This window comes from Myotis daubentonii, chromosome 18 (genome assembly GCF_963259705.1).
Source record: "Myotis daubentonii chromosome 18, mMyoDau2.1, whole genome shotgun sequence".
In the NCBI taxonomy this organism is placed as follows: domain Eukaryota; kingdom Metazoa; phylum Chordata; class Mammalia; order Chiroptera; family Vespertilionidae; genus Myotis; species Myotis daubentonii.
Genome location: NC_081857.1, coordinates 11,150,442 through 11,169,876, shown reverse-complemented (window position 1 = coordinate 11,169,876; position 19,435 = coordinate 11,150,442). Strand labels below are relative to the sequence as shown.

Below are 19,435 nucleotides of genomic sequence, written 5' to 3'. Positions count from 1 at the left end.
GTCTCTCGCTATTGATTCAGTAAATATGGACCAGGTCTCTACCTTGGTAAACAAGCGTATAAGTGCATCCGAAATTGAAGCTGTGAAGGAGGAGAGTAGGGCCAAAATGACTTCTGAGTGACTAGCACAAGGTCCTTTTCCTTTTAGAATTGTTCTTTTCTCTCAGAGTTCCCCAGTGGTCAGTACATAATGTCCCTTCTACAATTTAGTTTTTCCTTCCCGAATTCACTCCCTCAAGGTTGATGTCTTGGGGGGGTGGAGGGGAGGGCGGGGAGGGTTGGGTGTCTTAGAAAACCTTATCCAGAAATTAACACTCTATTTTTTGCATTTTCCTTTGCATTTTCTTTGCACCAAAGTGAGAAGGTTTCAACAACTAAAATAACTGGGGGCAAAGGAGCAAATAAGCCTTATTTTAATGTAGAGTTTAGCCCAAATTGGCTACAGCAATCTATGTAGTTTGTCTACAATGCAGCTCCGTTTTCACAGAGAATGCACAGGGGTCTTGGGCCAAGTGGGTAATAAAAAGTGATTTTGCCTGGCCTTATTCTCTACTGACCTGTGCTCCCCTCCAAAAACTATAGATGGCATAACTTATGCTAGTTAAGGTCCATCGGTATTTGCTTTCAATTTTTATGCTTTGAAAACATTTTTCTTCCAATGCTAGCTATAATTAGAACTACCGCCCACCATCTTCTCTTTTCACCAACTCTCGAGCAACAAACGTCATCAGACTCCGATGTGTTAACACTTCGTAAAATCATTTATAACCAATTTTGCATTTAATTGTGTCAACTGCACAAATTAGCACGATGCTGTAATTGGAAGATTTTGGAAGATCTGTTTTAGATATTTCTGGAGCCATCTGGGATGGGGCATAGTATGTACTGACCCGGATGTCCACAGCGAGGGGCAGGGCCGCTCCAGATCCCATTCCCTCGACTGTCACTTGTGCAGCGGATGGTGCGCTCCCCAATGAGACTGAAGGTCGTCCCTCTGTCTGGTTGGGGATCACATGTGTAAGTTACTTCTTTTCCAAAAGAAAAGATTTCCAGAGGTTTTCCTGTGTGTCTTCCATTAGGAATATCTGGAGGATTTGGACATAGGATTTCTGGAAAGAACGCAAGAGCTGTTAGTTTCATTAAGGAGCTTCCCCTGGAGGTATTCCACTGGCCCAGGATGCTGTGGATGGTGCTGCCTAGAAAACACCCATGACTGTGTCTTTGCTGTGGTCCGTTGATGAGACGGGCTAAATGAAATAAGATCTTGATCTCATTTTTCATGGAAAAAGTACAAAAGAAATTTGCTTATCTTGAATCTTCCTGCTAGTTAAGTCTTCTGGACAAAGCAAACTTAACACCCTAGAATTAAGTACCAAACTTTTAAAGAAGAATAATAACCCTTTAGAGGATAATTCACTCATCTACTTAATAAATATTACTTGAGCACATGCTCTGTGTCAGTCACTCATTGGAGCCCTGGAATATGGTGATGAAGAGCACAGATAAAGTCACTGTCCTCCAAGGAAGAAATTTTCAAGAAATGCTTTTACAAAGTATTCCACGTGTGCTAATCACCGTAAAGATGAGAAACCTTTCGATACTGGCCGTCGATCTTGATTATGACAGTGTGCTGACACAATGAATTGAAGCCTCCGCGGTCACTGTAAAAATTCTAAGCAACTCGGATTGCTTTGTTTTTAAAATGTATGGATCTGTCTGTGATAGAATTTTCTTCTTTACTTTCTGTCAGGCTTCCACTTGTTACCTCTTTCTAGTATCTGCCTGTCCGTATAAAACAGTCCCCTCCTCACTTCGGGTTGGCGTTTCTAACTAGGCTTGGTGTTTTCAGGAAGCTCCTTCAATAGTAAGAGTCTTGAAAATAAGATGTCCAATCAATGACTGAGCTCTCATGCACGCCAGTAGGACAGCCACTTATCATTCTCATCAAGAAACACTGGATAGCAGATAGCAGTATGTAAGCTATGTTCTCATAAGTTTTACTATAAAAAGCACATTTTGATGTCTGAGTAGATTTCTCATAACATAAACATTGTAATAAAATGTGATTATATGTATATATGTTAAAATCTTTAATATATATTAAAATCTTCTCTATATATACATATATATATATATCTTTAAGGTCAAGAGATGAAGCAAAATCTTGTCTTCATTGAGCAAAATATAATTGGATAGAACAGGAGAACTTGGTATTGACCCTACACATAGGAGGGTCTTTTTATTTTTAAATCCTCACCTGAGGAAATGCTTTTCATTGATTTGAGAGAGAGAGAAAGAGAGAGAAAGATTAAAAGAGTGAGCGAGAAAGAGAGAAACATCAATGTGTGAGAGAAACATCAATTGATTGCCTCCTATACACACCCTGACGGGAGTGGAACCTGAAACCTAGATATATGACTTGACTGGGAATTCAACCCGCAACTTTTTGGTGTACAGGACAATGCTCCAACCAACTGAGCCACCCAGCTGTGGCAGGAGACTCATGTTTTAATCAGCTTATTACTTCTGAATCTTTCAACATAATTTATTTAAGTATATGTTTGGAGAGTTTAAGGCGTCTTAAACTGCTTACCCCATGTTATGTTGCTCCCAACTTTCCCCTCATTCTTTCACTGCTCTGATCTGTCACTTCCATAACATTTATTTGTTTATTGTTTTTCCTGACCATCTCCTCACTGGGGTATAAATAACACGGGGACAGGGCATTCACTTATCTTGTTCAACTGCTATAATCCCGTGCTTAGGAAAATACCAAGCACATAGTATGTCCTCAATAAATAGTTGTTCGAAAGAATGCATGTTTGATATTTACATATTAGCCAGTAGATAGAAAAAATGTAGAGTGGTTACATCCTGATATTAGAAAAAGAAAAGAAAAAAGAAAGAATTAGGAAAGGAAGGAAAGACGAAAGGAAGAAAACTGTCAAAGCTTCACATTATCTAATCTCTCCTGATCTAGAGGCCAACTGCTGCCGGATATATCACCCAGAACGAAGAATTCAAAATAACAGAGACAGACAAAATGGTTCCCAAAACACATGATGTACAATAATGTGCATCACAACAAACTGATCACAAATAAATACTATTTAAAAAAGCAGTTATCTCTCAATAATTCAGATTAGAAAATAGAAGAACCCTATTGGGGTTGCCATAAGTCAAAATACTAAATAGGTTAAGGGAGGAATTGTCCTAAAGTGTTATTCCTTCTACTCACGTTCACACACAGGGACACTGCTATTCCAGAGGCTCTCCATTCCCACCCAGACACAATGGCTGGCAGAGCTGCCTTGTAGATGGAATCTAAAGAAGAAAATGGTAGTGCACAGGTGAGCTGTTTCAGTTTGCAGAACTCTGAGGTCCGGCTGAAAACCTTAGCATCCGAAACCAACAGGTGGCAGAAGTTTGGAGGCCATATTGATCTAGACCAGTGGTTCTCAACCTGTGGATCGTGACCCCTTTGGGGGTCGATCGATCCTTTCACAGGGTTCGCCTAAGTCCATTGGAAAACACACATATATTACACATTGTTTTTGTGATTAATCACTATGCTTTAATTATGTTCAATTTGTAACAATGAAAATACATCCTGCATATCAGATATTTACATTATGATTCATACCAGTAGCAAAATTACAGTTATGAAGTAGCAACGAAAATAATTTCATGGTTGGGGGTCACCACAACATGAGGAACTGTATTAAAGGGTCGCGGCATTAGGAAGGTTGAGAACCACTGCTCTAGACAAATGACAGCCTCCAGTTAGGGAGGACAGTTAGTTGGTCACATAACACATAGTTCCAGGCTGAATTGAAGAAGGCAGTCAGAGCATAGCAGCCATCTCCTTGATCCTGGACCCCGGTTCTGAGAAGTGAATCTCTAGCCGATCATCTCATGATAAACCTGATAAATGTACTCCTCATATGGGAAACCTAGTCTTCTAATGCAACAGACTCCTACTTCTCCTAATTCTGATACTGGAACAGTGAGTAAAACAGTTCCCAGGTTGGATGGAAAAAGCAGAGAGTCACCGGAGAGAGCACAAAGATTGTCCTTTTGTCTCTATGGCTGTGATGGCTGTGAAGAAGGCACGCTGAGCTATTGAGTAAGTTTGAGTGCTCTAGGGGAAGACAATGGAGATCAGAAATGACTTGTGTCTGCGATCATCCAGAATGGTCAATGTATGTGGGACCCCGATGGCTCCTAAATCTTATTGGGTGCTGTCACGGGGTGCCTGCCAGGATTCTTTGAAACAGTCTAAGGCAGTGGTTCTCAATCTTCCTAATGCCGCAACCCTTTAATACAGTTCCTCATGTTGTGGTGACCCCCATTTCATTGTTACAAATTGAATATAATTAAAGCATAGTGATTCATCACAAAACAATATGTAATTACATATGTGTTTTCTGATGGTCTTAGGTGACCCCTGTGAAAGGGTCATTCGACCCCCAAAGGGGTCGCGACCCACAGGTTGAGAACCGCTGGTCTAAGGTCAGGTCCTTCTTTGCTCACACTTGATCCTTCCCATGCAGAGATGAGCACACTGGGAAGAGCACCAGCCTCACATGAACAATGTCGTTACCTAAAATATTCACCAGCCACCGCGATCCCATTTCAGAGCCCTCAGCACATGACTAACCAGAAGATATGTGATTAGATTAAAATACCCATTCTTATGCTTTTACTCTTATGACAAATTTTCCTTTTGATGGTTAAAAAATGACTTAAATCATTCTAAATCATCTTAATTCTTTTTAATAAGCTTTTTGTTACATATTAAATTTTCTTGGGACTCTCCAAATTCTTCTTCTTTTTGTCTGCTTGGAAAGTATTATTTTTTTTCAATCAATGCATCACATATATATTCATAACCAGTCATTGTATTTGTCTTTATACCAGCCATTTCATATATGTCCCAATTTTTCCTTCATTCCTCATGCTATTTTTTCCACCTGTTCCTTACTCTTACTTTTCTTACACACTTCCAAGATGTAATCCCCTGAGTTCATTTTTTTTAGCCACACCAAACCTTCCCTTTCTGTTAACTTCTAACTCCGATTTTAGTGTCCAGGGGGCCTGGCAAGCTCACACTCACCCCTCATTACAAACGAAGGACACTTTGGCTCCAAGCTCGAGGGTAAGTGGAGAGAGCACACGGCCATTAGGAAGTCGGTCCCGGAAGGCAGCACATGATTTCACTGCAGACAAATAAATGAGGAGTAAGACCGCCATGTGAGGTGCAAAGACATTCATCTGCAGAAAGGATGGGAGTGAGTGTAGGCACCTGCGCATGTGGGGGCGGCCGGGCTCCAGTCCCCCTGGGGCGTACAGCGCAGGGAGGCGGCCCCTCTGAGGTCATAGCCGGGCTCACAGCTGTAGCGCACCTCCTGCCCAGGGGAAAAGCTGTCCTTGTCGCTGGGGCTGTGCTGGCCATGCAGGATTCCTGGAGGCCGCTGACAAACTGGGGGAAGAACAGGCACAGCGTTCCTGTCAGTTATGGGGAATATTCTTTGCTAAATCTTAACTCATCCAAGGAGTCAGAAACTCATAGGTAGAGGGGTTCCGGTCTAACAAAGGGTCTCACACGCCTGCATTCTATTCCTGGATGAGCCACTTAGTGGCACGTGATTTGGGTGATTTCTTTACTCTCTGAAAGACCAAGCTAACTGCACTGTCAGATGGATAAGAGAACAGCACTACCGTGGGGCCTTGCCTTACGAGTGTCCCGACTAACGAGTTTTCCAAGATACGAGCCGTCTCTCAGCCGATTTTTTGCTTTGAGTTGTGAGCTAAAATTCGGGTTATGAGCTAGCCTCCGATACCCCACCGCTAGTTGGCGCAGCGAACGTCACAGTGAATGCCACAACATCAGCCCAGCATCACGTGTCTCACTTGTTCACTTTTGATTTGACATACGAGTAATTTGAGTTACGAGCTCTGTCACGGAATGAATTAAACTCGTAAGTCAAGGCCCCACTGTATTTCTAAGGAGGATTGTAAAGAGTCGATGAGATAAAGCACAGAGAGCGCTCATTACACAGCTGACCAGAAGGCTCACATCCTTTTCAGTCTGAGAGCTGGTGCTTTGCCCTGAGAATTGCTCAGTAGGAGCATCCCCAACGTCCCCGTCCCTGATGGATTAGGCTCTTGCTCTCCAGGATGAAGGCACACTCAGTGCAGTGAGGGCACCCACACACCTTCTTCCTATCATGCTTCACGCTTCACCCCTAGAAAATTTACTCACACTGCTCAGCACACACCTCCCTCCCAGAACAAACACTAATCCGGGGGCCCTCCCGCAGCTCCTGTCACCTGCAGGCCCCCTCGAAGCCTCAGACTCACCCCTGGAGCAGCTGGGCAACTCGGGCTCCCATCTGTTTTGGGCCTGGCAGCGCACACTGGAGGAGCCTTTCATGACAAAGCCAGGCTGACACCTAAACCTCACGATTTCATTTAAGGAGAACAAGCTTCTGTTCTCAGACTCCCTTATTCCATTTTCAACGTGCGGAGGCGTGCACTTATTAGGTACGATGCACTGAGGGGCAGGGCCGCTCCAGAGGCCCACTTGATCTTTGCTGGTGCAATATATTGACTTTTCGCCCACGAGTTCAAACTTTTCCCTTCCTTTTCTGTCATTGCAGCGGTAGGTCACCACTATTCCGTATGGAAAAAAGTCTCCGCTGTTGTCAACAAAATCTCCGTTGGCGATGGTTGGTGGTGTCTTACATTGAATAACTGGGAAAAGGAAAAGCCATTTAAATGATAATGAATTGAAATAACTACTGAGAGCAATCCAATGTCACTAAACTGCTACTATTTTTACACTCATTATTTGCTTTTAATCTTTGTTAACATGTAGATTAGGTTTTCCAAAGTTGCAATTTAGGTGGGCATAATAAAAAGCATAATTCTGCTTTTCCTACTTAGATTATTTCCTATGAACATATCCATATAGTAATACAATTCACATTTTTTTCATTACAAATAACTCTTTGATTATATTATATCATAGTTTACACAGTTTCCCCCTACTCTTTTCCAACTGCCTTCTTAATTTTTATTTTTGTTATAAATGAGACTAGTATAGCTTTTAAAAAAATAAAATCAAAATACCCTTAATAATAAAAAAAATTATAAGGAGAAAAGGCTAAAGGAGTTAGTCACCACCAAACCAGTATTACATGAAATGTTGAAGGGTATTCTTTAAGAAGAAGAAGAAGAAGAGGGAAAAGAAAAAAGATAAAACATATGAACAACAAAATGGCAACAAATACATATCTATCAACACTTTAATCTAAAAATCTAAATAAATGAACAAACTAAAAAAGCAATCCCATTTGCCATCGCACCAAAAAATTAAGATACCTAGGAATAAACTTAACTAGGAGTTAAAAGACCTGTACTCAGAAAACTACAGGACTGAAAAAAGAGTTAGAGGAAGACATAAATAGATGGAAGAACATACCGTGTTCATTGGTAGAATCAACATCATTAAAATGTCCATACTACCCAAAGCAATCTACACATTCAATGCACTCCCCATTAAAATACCAACGGCATATTTCACAAACCTAGAACCAACTCTCCAAAAACTCATCTGGAATAAAAAAAGACCCTGAATAGCTACAGCAATCCTGAGAAAGAAGAACAAAGTTGGAGGGATATCAATACCAGATATCAAGCTGTATTACAAAGCCACTGTTCTCAAAACTGCCTGGTACTGGCACAAGAACAGACATATAGATCAATGGAATAGAATAGAGAGCCCAGAAATCAACGCAAACCACTATGCCCAATTAATATTTGACAAAAGAGGCAAGAACATACAATGGAGTCAGGACAGTTTCTTCAATAAATAGTGTTGGGAAAATTGGACAGATACACACAAAAAGAAAATGAAACTAGACCACCAACTTACACCATACACAAAAATAAACTCAAAATAGATAAAGGACTTAAATGTAAGACAGGAAACCATAAATATACTAGGAATCCACAGGCAGCAAAATAGCAGACATATGCCAAAGCTATTTCTTTGCCGATACCACTCCCAGGGCAATGGAAACCAAAGAGAAAATAAACAAATGGGACTACATCAAAATAAAAAGCTTCTGCACAGCAAAGGAAACCATCAACAAAACAACAAGAAAGCCCACTACATGGGAGAACATATTTGCCAATGTTATCTCTGATAAGGGTTTAATATCCAACATTTACAGGGAACTCATACAACTTAACAAAAGGAAGATAAACAACCCAATCAAAAAATGGGCAATGAACCTAAATAGATACTTTTCAAAAGAAGACATAAAAAAGACAAAGAGACATATGAAAACATGCTCAAAGTCACTAATCATCCGAGAGATGCAAATCAAAACGACAATGTGGTACCATCTCACACCTGTCAGAATGGCTATCATCAACAAATCAACAAACGACAAGTGCTGGTGAGGATGTGGAGAAAAAGGAACCCTCGTGCACTGCTGGTGGGAATGCAGACTGGTGCAGCCACTGTGGAGAACAGTATGGAGTTTCCTTACAAACTAAAAATGGAACTCCCATTTGACCCAGTGATCCCACTTCTAGGAATATATCCCAAGAAACTAGAAACACTGATCAGAAAGGAGATATACACCCCTATGTTCATAGCAGCGCAATTTACCATCCCTAAGATTTTGAAACAGCCTAAGTGCCCATCAGCAGGTGAGTGGATTAAAAAACTGTGGTACATCTACACAATAGAATACTACGTTGTGGTTAAAAAAGAAGGAATTCTTACCATTTACAACAGCATGGATGGAACTGGAGAGCATTATGCTAAGCGAAATAAGCCAGTCAGAGAAAGATAAATATCACATGATCTCACTCATTTGTGGAATATAATGAACAACATAAACTGATCAACAAAAACAGATCCAGAGACAGAAAAGCATCAATCAGACCGTCAAACTCAGAGGGAAGGTAGGGGAGGGCGGGAGGAAGGGGGAGAGAGCAACTGAAGGACTTGTATGCATGCATATAAGCCTAACCCAGGGGTGGGCAAACTTTTTGACTCGAGGGCCACAATGGGTTCTTAAATTGGACTGGAGGGCCGGAACAAAAGCATGGATGGAGTGTTTGTGTGAACTAATATAAATTCAAAGTAAACATCATTACATAAAAGGGCACGGTCTTTTTTTTTTCAATAGTTTTATTCATTTCAAACGGGCCGAATCCGGCCCGCGGGCCGTAGTTTGCCCACGGCTGCCCTAACCAATGGACACAGACACCAGGGGGGTGAGGGCATGAATGGAGGGGTGGGGGGGCATTGGGGGGTTAAGGACACATATGTAATACCCTAATCAATAAAGAAAAAAATTTAAAAATAAACGAACAAGAAATCTAATGAACAAAATAAACTGATGAATAAAATAGAATCAGAGGCATGAGAACATGGAACAGACTGAGGAATCTCAGAGGAAAGGGGGTTGAAGGGGTGGGAAGAGGTTAACCAAAGATTTTATATGCATATATGCATTACCTATGGACACAGACAATAGGGTGGTGAAGGCCTGAGATGGGGTGGGGCAGGAAATGGGTGAAGGGGGGCAAAGGGAGAGGAAAGGGGACATCTGTAATACTCTCAATAATAAAGTTTAAAAAATCAATTTAAAAAAGTGTAAGGAGAGACAACACCGATATACAGCAGTAAGAAATAGAATTTGAATATGTTTACATATACATGAGAATATTTATGAAACTGTAGACAACCGTATGTTAAACATTTTGAAAACCTAAATGATATAAATGAAGACACAAATTACCAATAATAATTTAAGAAGACAGAGAAAGCTACAAAGGGGGATAGAGGTGGGCCAGGAGGGAGGCGGGGGGAAGGGGAGAGAGGAAAATAAAAGTTTTATTTATCTAGTGCAGTGGTTCTCAACTTTCTGGCCCTTTAAATACAGTTCCTCATGTTGTGACCCAACCATAAAATTATTTTCGTTGCTACTTCATAGCTGTAATGTTGCTACTGTAAATATGAATAAAATAGAATCAAATCGTAATGTAAATATCTGATATGCAGGATGGTCTTAGGCGACCCCTGTAAAAGGGTCATTCGACTGCCAAGGGGTCGCGACCCACAGGTTGAGAACCGCTGATCTAGTGGTTTTTGTACAGTGTCACCCAGGCTAATTGGAACCAGGTTTCCCAGACTGACTTTGCCTGTATGGCTCTAGGTTAGGGTTGGAGCTTGAGAAATTGGCCTGAAATTTGAGAGGCAGAAGTGAAGCAACAGCCATTCTCCTCTGAAGGTCATTCTTGGTTGGAGGTGACGAGGGGACAGATGCAGAGGAGCCAGGGGTCCCCGTTTGTTCTCGCTCTCCCTATGTTTGCATCCAGCTCTCTGAAAACGCTGGTCCCGCTCACCTGCACTGACTCCTCCCCAGGGTCACATGCGTCCCTGTTAACTGACAGCAGCAGCAGCTGGGAAGAGCCAGCCAGACAGCTCTCTGCAGGAGCCCTCCCAGCTCCCCGCCAGCAGCGAGGCTTGCTTAGCTTCCTGAAAGCTCCCACTCCCAGGCACCTGATGAGTGTGGTGTTTCTCATCATTTAGACCAGTGGTTCTCAACCTTGGCTGCACATTAGAATCACCTGGGAATCTTTTTAAATCCTGATTTCTGGGCCTCATCCTCCGGAAATTGTTTCTTTGTTACTAATGTTGTGGCCCCACCCCATAAGAAAGAAACAGAATTTCTGGAGGACGAAGCCCAGAAATCAGGATTTAAAAAAGATTCCCAGGTGATTCTAATGTGCAGCCAAGGTTGAGAACCACTGGTTTAGAGCAGCTCCTCACACAGCTAGGTCTAATTTCATAACAAATCTCTTGTTTCGTAACACTGATAGTAGTTCTGCTTCCATATTTGGACCAATATTTATCCCAGGGTAACAGAGGAATCTGGGATTGGTTCTTTAATATGATTATATTTAAGAATTCATATTGCCCAGGTGGTGTAGCTCAGTGTTGAACATCGACCTATGAACCAGTAGGTCACGGTTCGATTCCAGATCAGGGCAGGAAGAGGTGGTGAGGAGTGATCAGGCCGGGGCACCTGCCTGGATTGCAGGCTCATCCCCAGTAGGGGGTGTACAGGAGGCAGCCGATCAATGATTCTCTCTCATCATTGATGTTTCTGTCTCTCCCTCTCCCTTCCTTTCTGAAATCAATCAAAATATATTTTAAAAAAGAATTCATGTTAATGCTGATTGTGGAAAGGGGCACACAAATGGAATGCAGGGACAGAAGATCCCCTAGTTACCACCTGTAGCCATCTCTAAGGATAGGAGCAAGGCTTTGAGTGACTAAGTGGTGGCTGTCCTAGGAGAGTCTAGGGCATGGTGGCTTGTTCCAGAGAACCTGAGAGAATGAAAGTGATGGGTGCAAAGCTTGAAATTCCTGCTCAAGGTCTGGCTCTGAAAGCTTCTGTATCTGCCCTAAAAGAACACTTGTGCCCTGTAACCACAGGGCCAAGGTTTCTGAAAAAACTAATCCAGCATCTAATCCTGTGGCTGATTCTCACCACGTCTCAGGGTCTGTATGCTAAAGTCGGAGCACTGCTTGGAAGAGGATTCTGAAAACTGAAGTGGACAGATTCTAATGAAGCTGAGTGCCTGGAACCTGGGAATTCTGCTGGGTTGTCCTTTGCTGGGAGACGTAGCTCCTCCTCCCCTGTCTGAGGAGGCACGCCTCCTCTTGCCTGAAGGAACTCTAATGGCCCCTCCTGACATAGCTGCCCTGATAGGGCTGCCAGAGGAAGTATTGGTAGTCCCGTTAAATTTGAATTTCAGGAAAAAGTAAACATTTCTAAGTATAATTATATCTTAGAATTGCATGGCATATATATTTTTTTTAATTTTTTAAAAAACATTTTTTTATTTATTTCAGAGAGGTAGGGAGGAGAGAGAGAGAGACAACAACGATGAGAGAGAATCATTGATGGGTTGCCTCCTGCACACCCCCCCACTGGGGATTGAGCCCACAACCCAGGCATGTGCCCTGCTAGGGAATCGAACCCTGACCTCCTGGTTCATAGATCGATGCTCAACCACTGAGCCACGCTGGCCGGGCTGCATGACATATATTTAAAGTGCAAAAATACTTGTTGCTTATCTGAAATTCAAATTTAGCTGGGTATAATATTTTACTCACTAAATCTGGCAACGGAAATGGTAAAAATTTATGTTCTTCCTCAGGACCTACCCCTACCACCTCACATGGTTTCTAGTGCTCTCACCGGAATGGGGGTGGAGTGCATGGGGGGGGGGGGTGGAGGTAAAAATTATAACTCATGAGAGATGCAAATGCACCCAAAGAAGTGAGATTCTGAATTCACTGTGTTAGAGTGTGGACCATGCTGAGTGAAGGTGAAAGACCAGAGCTTTACTAACATACCTCAGGGGCAGAAATCCTATTCACATAGGAGAGGGGCATGAAAACGATATAAATGAACTAAAGCTAAACAAAGTGAGCCAGGGGCCTGCTCCGTGCTGCCTGACACGGAGATGCAAGCAGACCATGAGGGACCCCCGGAACCAAGGACACTCCTGCAAAGACTGATGACTGATGACTAGCTACTCAGCCACACCTTATCACTTACCTACTAGCATAACATAAAAGGGAAACAGACCACAAAATATACCTTGTAAAGGTGAAAGTTCATCCTGACTTTTCCCTCACTCTGTTTCCCCATCCCAGAAATTTCCCATAGAAACGACAAACAGGTATAGGCTCAACGTGCAGAGATGGCCGGGGCCTCTCTTCCTTCTCTCCTGAGGGGCGTGCACCCCTCTGTCTGTGGAGTGGCTTTTCCTCTGTGTCCTGTCTGCTCAATAAAACCCATTTCTCCACTTTAACCTCTTCTGTCTGGGTCAGGTTTTGAATTCCTTCCTCATGAAGCCAAGAACCCACCTGGCATCACAATGGCCCGGGGCTCTGAGAATGCTGGAGGGCATTCATTTTGTAAGACCCATGAATAGGCTCCTTAACTAAGTCCATCGGTGGGGCGTTGGGGGATGGATCCCTCTTTCACCCAAGGCTTTGAGAAATAAATTCATGTAGGAGTTCAGCATCTTTGAAGAACTGTGATGTAGGCCCTCTAAGTAGGCCAGGAATGACAGTGGGGATGGTTGCTATTGAACCAGTTTCCCTGAAATCAAGGGGGATGACAGGACCTCAGAATGGCAGAGGCCGAGTGGCAGCCCTTAACTGCCAGAGGCAATTGAAACAAATCAGAATGATTTATCTGCAGAGACCTTTGTCATCAGTTAATTGATCATGGAGTCTCAAGAGATGAAGTAGAAGAAGCGTGAACTAAGGTTTGTATAAGCAGAAAAGATCTAGGTCTGGTGACCAGAAGTCTAACTTGAAACCCTATAAAACAGAGTGTGGTTCTTCGTCAGCCAATTCCCAGACTTGAGAACCAGTTTACAGACACAGAGGAGCTTGAAGAAAGGGGAGTTTGAATCTTCTTGAAGAAGCAGCTTGCTACACAGCCAAAAGGTAAAGGACCCCGCCCCCTGTCCCACAGCCTTCACCAAAGAGGCTTAAAACTAGTTACCAGGGTCTGAATATAAACATGGTTACAGAATTAGCGATGGAAATGAAAATATAGAAATAGGCATAGATATGTGATCTTTTAATAAAATGAGCTATTGCCATACAAACTGTTTTGTCATCTGATTTTTTTTTCACATCAAATAGATATAATAAACATCTTTATATGTCACTAAGTGCTTCTCCAAGATGTTTTTCTTTTATGGCTGAATAAAGTTCCAGTGTACAGATATATTTCTTCTAATGCTGCATGGCTAGTGAATGTTCCTTAAGAAATCCTATGTAGTCATTTTTATCACATTTCCTTCCTTCTGGCAGATTCTTTCTAAACCATATTTTGAAACAAGTGGTACATTTAGGTGACTGGAACCATTTCACTATTATAAAGAATGCAGCAATGGTGCGTTTACAGTGAACTCCTTGCAGAAAGCTGTGCTTATTTCCTAAGTGTGAATTCTAAGAAGTAGGTCTTGTATGTATCCACTTTTGAGGCGTATAGTACAGGGTGCCTTTCAAGAGGGTTTGTTGAACCCTCGTACATGAGGGTGTTGATTCTTCCACAGCTTCATGAACCTTGGAGAGCATCGCTTTATCATTCTGTGTTTATTTGCCAAGCAGAATGGTTATTATACTGGGGATGGTAGAACCAACATAATTCCAAATTAACTGAAGTAGAAATACATTTTAGAGGCGTTTATGCATTTAAGTCCTCAGATTTACAAAAGGCACATCCCGAGATCAGGAAGAACTTAAACAGTTGCCAGGAAACCCACAAGTACTTTGAGGACAGTAGCGCTGTCTTCAACTATCTAAGGACAGAATGCACTAAAGGAATTCAATTCAAATTTTTATAAATTCAGGTGGAAACTTAGACTCTACTGGTAAAGGTAATAGAAAAGGTTTCAACTCACTCTGACAAACAGGTACTTGATTTTCCCAGGCGACAGTATTGCCTACGATGGCGCAATAATTAGTTGCTTCACCAATGAGTTGGTATCTAGAGGCAAAGAATAATGAATGTTACATTCTAATGTCCCTGCTTAGATTGTTACTTACAAGAGACCACCATCTTGAAGAATTCAGAACAACAATTTCCTTTTGTCATACTACCAATTTCTCCAATTTTATGTCTGTATTGGGACTTTTAAATTTTCTCCTTTATACTTTCTAAACTGGATGGAATCTCTCTTCTTTATCAACTTCAGATACATTTTTATGTAAATCTAAGGTAAATAAGATTCATCAAAGTGGAACCAAAGGAAATCCAAGCAGAACAAAGAGAGTTGAACACTAATCTCATATTTTAAATATTAAAGGCAGAAATTCTCAATTAGTATGCCCCAAACTGTTTAAAGTGTGACATAAAATTTGGAAAATTTAGTGACATTTATATTTACTTCAACAGAGGCTTTGTATAGTGATGGAATGCTGAGGTGAGCCATTCATGAGAGTTGGTATAGCTAGGGCCAGACTTGATATTATTACAAATTGAGACAAATAATACCAAATAATTGTCAAGTGTTATTTGGTATAGTTAGAACAATGCTATCTATATATATAAAAACCTAAGTGACGGGTCGACTGTTCAACCAGTAGCTATGACGCACACTTACCACCAGGGTGCAGATGTTCAATGCACAGGCATGGAAACATGACTCTCAGAGGGAAGGGGCAAGAGGGGAGGGTGGGGCCGAAACCGGTTTGGCTCAGTGGATAGAGAGTCGGCCTGCGGACTGAAAGGTCCCAGGTTCGATTCCGGTCAAGGGCATGTACCTGGGTTGCAGGCACAATCCCCAGTGGGAGATGTGCAGGAGGCAGCTGATTGATGTTTCTCTCTCATCAGTGTTTCTAACTCTCTATCTCTCTCCCTTCCTCTCTGCAAAAAATCAATAGAATATATTTTTTTTAAAAAAGAGGGGAGGGTGGGAAGAGATTAACCAAAAATCTTATATGCATACTAGAGGCCCAGTGCATGGATTCATGCACTGGTGGGGTCCCTCGGCCTGGCCTGCAGGGATCAGGCCAAAACTGGCTCTCTAACATCTCCCAAGGGGCCCCAGATTGCAAGATGGAACAGGCAAGGCTGAGGGACCCCCACCGGTGCCTGACCGGGCCTCTAGTGTGTGTGTGTGTGTGTGTATATATGTGTGTGTCTGCTGCTATATGTGTAGATAGATAGATAGATAGATAGATAGATAGATAGATAGATATAGCAGCGCAAGCTTTATTCAAACAGCAAAATAAGCCAATCAGAGATCAATGTAAAGTGTGACAGCAGTGGATGTCATTTAGTTGTTGGGTAGATTCTGTCCTCCTTTTGTTTTAGTTCCAATGAAAGCTCAGTCTTCTGAGCCTTGTAATGCCATCGGGTCTGCTTCCTTCTTCTGGCTCCGCTAAGTTCTGGATGTGTCCCTGCTGCCAGTGGGAGTGAAGGTGCTTTGCTGGCCTGCCTGATGTCACTAGATGGGGAGTGGGGGATGTCCAACCCTCGCGATGGAGAATAAACTCTCTGTCCTGTTCTCTGGCTTTCTGGTGAGGGTGAGCTTCCCACTCCTGGTGCCAACAGGAGAAGGAGACATTTATCTAGACCAGTGATGGCGAACCTTTTGAGCTCAGCATGTCAGCATTTTGAAAAACCCTAACTTAACTCTGGTGCCGTGTCACATATAGGAAATTTTTTGATATTTGCAACCATAGTAAAACAAAGACTTATATTTTTGATATTTATTTTATATATTTAAATGCCATTTAACAAAGAAAAATCAACCAAAAAAATGAGTTCGTGTGTCACCTCTGACACGCCTGTCATAGGTTCGCCATCACTGATCTAGACTGTCTTTCAAGAGGACCAGGAGACATGGGCAAGGGAGATTTCTCCGAGAAACCACCCAGGATAACCTGCTATGGACACAGCTGTTGGTGGAGTAGGCGTGGAGTGGACCTGCCCTTTTATATGTCTCTCCCTAAATCCACTTGCTCAAAGCATTTTATTTGGGGGCAGTTTTAGGGAGCTGTTGCCCTGGGGAATGGGTGCCATTTGGCATTTTATTCTCTTCCTCACTTGTCTTTCTATTCCTGCTTCTCTGCAGTAACAAGCAGCTTCTTCCCTTTGCCTTGCACAGGGCAGCCCCTTAGGAGTTTTAGGGGTTTCACCTATCCTAGAAAGAATTCTAGTTAAAACGTTTTTCTATCTGGTAGATAGTGTATGTATGTGTTTATGTATGTATGTCTCTCTGTTTTATATATGTGACTAATGATAATTTCAGTTGGAAATAATATTTAAAAATTTTTAACACACCGGGGTAACAGCGATTAAAAATACATGTGCCCCTCGGGCGGGGTGGGCTGGAGGAGGACAATGGGGGGAGGGGACATATGTAATACTTTCAACAATAAAGAATTATTTTTTAAAAATTTAAGCCCTAGCTGGTTTGGCTCAGTGGATAAAGCACCCGCCTGCGGACTGAAGGGTCCCGGGTTCAATTCTTGTCAAGGGCACATGCCCAGGTTATGGGTTCAATCCCCAGTAGGTGCCATGCAGGATGCAGCCGGTCAATGATTCTCTCATCATTGATGTTTCTCTCTCTCTCCTTCTCCCTTCCTCTCTGAAATCAATAAAAATTTGTGTTTTTTTAATTTAAAAAATATATATACCATTTAGTGTTGAGTGTTAGAGAAAAAAAATACTTCTATTCCATTGCTGGTATTTCCTGCTTTCAGATCAAACCAAAAATTTTGGAGTCACCCTTACTCCTTTTTTTAAATTTCAACTCAATATCTGGCCCATTCAGAAATTTTGCTGGCTAGAGCCCCAGTGGGGGGCATGCAGGAGTCAGCTGATCAATGGTTCTCTCTCATCATTGATGTTTCTCTCTCTCTCCCCCTCTCCCTTCCTCTCTGAAATAAAAAAATATACATATTTTAAAAATACATATACTGATTTGGATGATGCATGGGAGGAGATAAAAAAGAAACTCCAGCCCTGGCTGGTTTGGCTCAGTAGATACAGTGTCAGCCTGGGGACTGAAGGGTCCCGGGTTCGGTTCCAGTCAGGGGCACATGCCTGGGTTGCAGGCTTGGGCCCCACTGGGGGGCATGCAGGAGGCAGGCAATCAATGATTATCTCTCATCATTGATGTTTCTCTCTCTCTCTCCCTCCTCCTTCCTCTCTGAAATCAATAAAAATATTTTTTTTAATTAAAAAAAAGAAACTCCAGGGAATGAAAAACATAAAATTCAGAATGGTGCTTACTTCTGGAGACATTCTGGAGGTGGAGGAACGAGATTGGGAAGGGCACACAGGAGGCTCCAAAGGTCCTAGTAATATTTCTAAGGTGAGTGGTGTATACACGGGAGCTCATTTTTTAAAAAAATATATATTTTATTGATTTTTTACAGAGAGGAAGGGAGAGAGATAGAGAGTTAGAAACATCGATGAGAGAGAAACATTGATCAGCCGCCTCCTGCAGATCTCCTACTGGGGATGTGCCCGCAACCCAGGTACATGCCCTTGACCGGAATCGAACCTGGGACCTTTCAGTCCGCAGGCCGACGCTCTATCCACTGAGCCAAACCGGTTTCGGCTACACCGGAGCTCATTTTATTGTTACCGCTATGTTAAGTGTTCACAGATATTATTTTGTATGTGTTATAAGTGAGCAAAAAAGCAAAGCAAAAGTGAAGTATACGGTGAAGCAGTCCCCCTACTTCTTTCCTAAATGGGTGCCTCCCCCAAGGATAGGCCAAGAAGATGTCCCCAGCATGATGCTTGCACTGTGAGCACTTCTGGAGAGGAGCTATCACAATTCAGATCTGCCCATTCCTCACATCTGCTCCATCCTCCCAAACAAATCACTCCCACTTCCCCCTGCATCCACCATCCCCAGCTCTTGGTGCTTTGAGGAGAGAATATATTTGTGGGTCAACTAGTGTTTGTTCCATTTGCTTCTTTAGAGAGCTGGTCCTCCCCACCCCATGAATGCTTCACCTGGTTTTATGTGCATTAATTTGGTGTGCAACAGGCACCCCCCTCCCCCATTTTCTAGATTTTTTTTCTATTTTTGAAATATATGCTTAATCATTTCAAGGGTATTTAAATGCCTGGATTGAAGCTACCACCTCCACTTAGAAATCCTATTGGTTTGTTTTAACGGGTAGGTAGTTTGACTCTTCTCTCTAATACTATTGTTTAGAAATTGCTGTTACAATTTTTGAACCGACACCTCCCCTCACCACCCCCCAAATGCTACTGCAAACTCACCCTTCATTACAAGAATAATTAATTCTTGATCCAAACTTGCCTTCTCCAGTTATTTCCATTTTGCCATTTGTGGGTTCGGAAGGAGTTCCACATGATTTACCTATGGGAAAGAAGCAGAATTTGGGGACTGGGTGTAGAATTCCTTGAACTTCTCTTAGTAAAGACCCAACCTGGCTGCAGCTTACTGAAGAACATTTGTGGTTCTACAGGTTTTGCCACATTGGGGAATTTCACAACACTGTCTCAAAATCAGCCACCTACTAAGCACCACTTTCAAAAAGACCTCCCCTCCAGTTCTATCTAATCCTCACCTCATGCCTCCCAGGAAAATATAAACTTTATTTGTTACCAAAGTGTTTACTCTGTGATTCAACCAGAGTAAAGGTCTCAGAGTCTGAGCTTTTGTTCTTACTTGCACTTTTTTTTTTTCCGTTCCTGAGGCATTCATCAGTTTCAGTTGTGAAAATGGCAGATGCCTAGTGAGTGGAGATTTCCCTCAATCATGCCCTAATGACAGTTTCTTATGAAATGAACTTTTAATGAAGGTGCCAGGAACTCAAA

At 42.3% G+C, this 19,435-nt stretch overlaps 1 protein-coding gene across 3 annotated transcripts in view; it reads right to left on the bottom strand.

Annotated features, from left to right (window-relative positions):
• The window catches only part of CR1 (complement C3b/C4b receptor 1 (Knops blood group)), a 125,503-nt gene that overhangs the window by 100,464 nt on the left and 5,604 nt on the right, over positions 1-19,435 (bottom strand). For all 3 annotated transcript variants that reach the window (XM_059675375.1, XM_059675376.1, XM_059675377.1), the window contains exons 3-9: positions 18,875-18,974; positions 14,526-14,611; positions 6,363-6,755; positions 5,305-5,481; positions 5,116-5,218; positions 3,238-3,323; positions 890-1,108 (exon numbers count right to left, since the gene is read on the bottom strand). In XM_059675375.1, the coding sequence (XP_059531358.1) occupies positions 890-1,108; positions 3,238-3,323; positions 5,116-5,218; positions 5,305-5,481; positions 6,363-6,755; positions 14,526-14,611; positions 18,875-18,974 (1,164 nt within the window). The remainder of the gene's footprint in view (positions 1-889; positions 1,109-3,237; positions 3,324-5,115; positions 5,219-5,304; positions 5,482-6,362; positions 6,756-14,525; positions 14,612-18,874; positions 18,975-19,435) is intronic.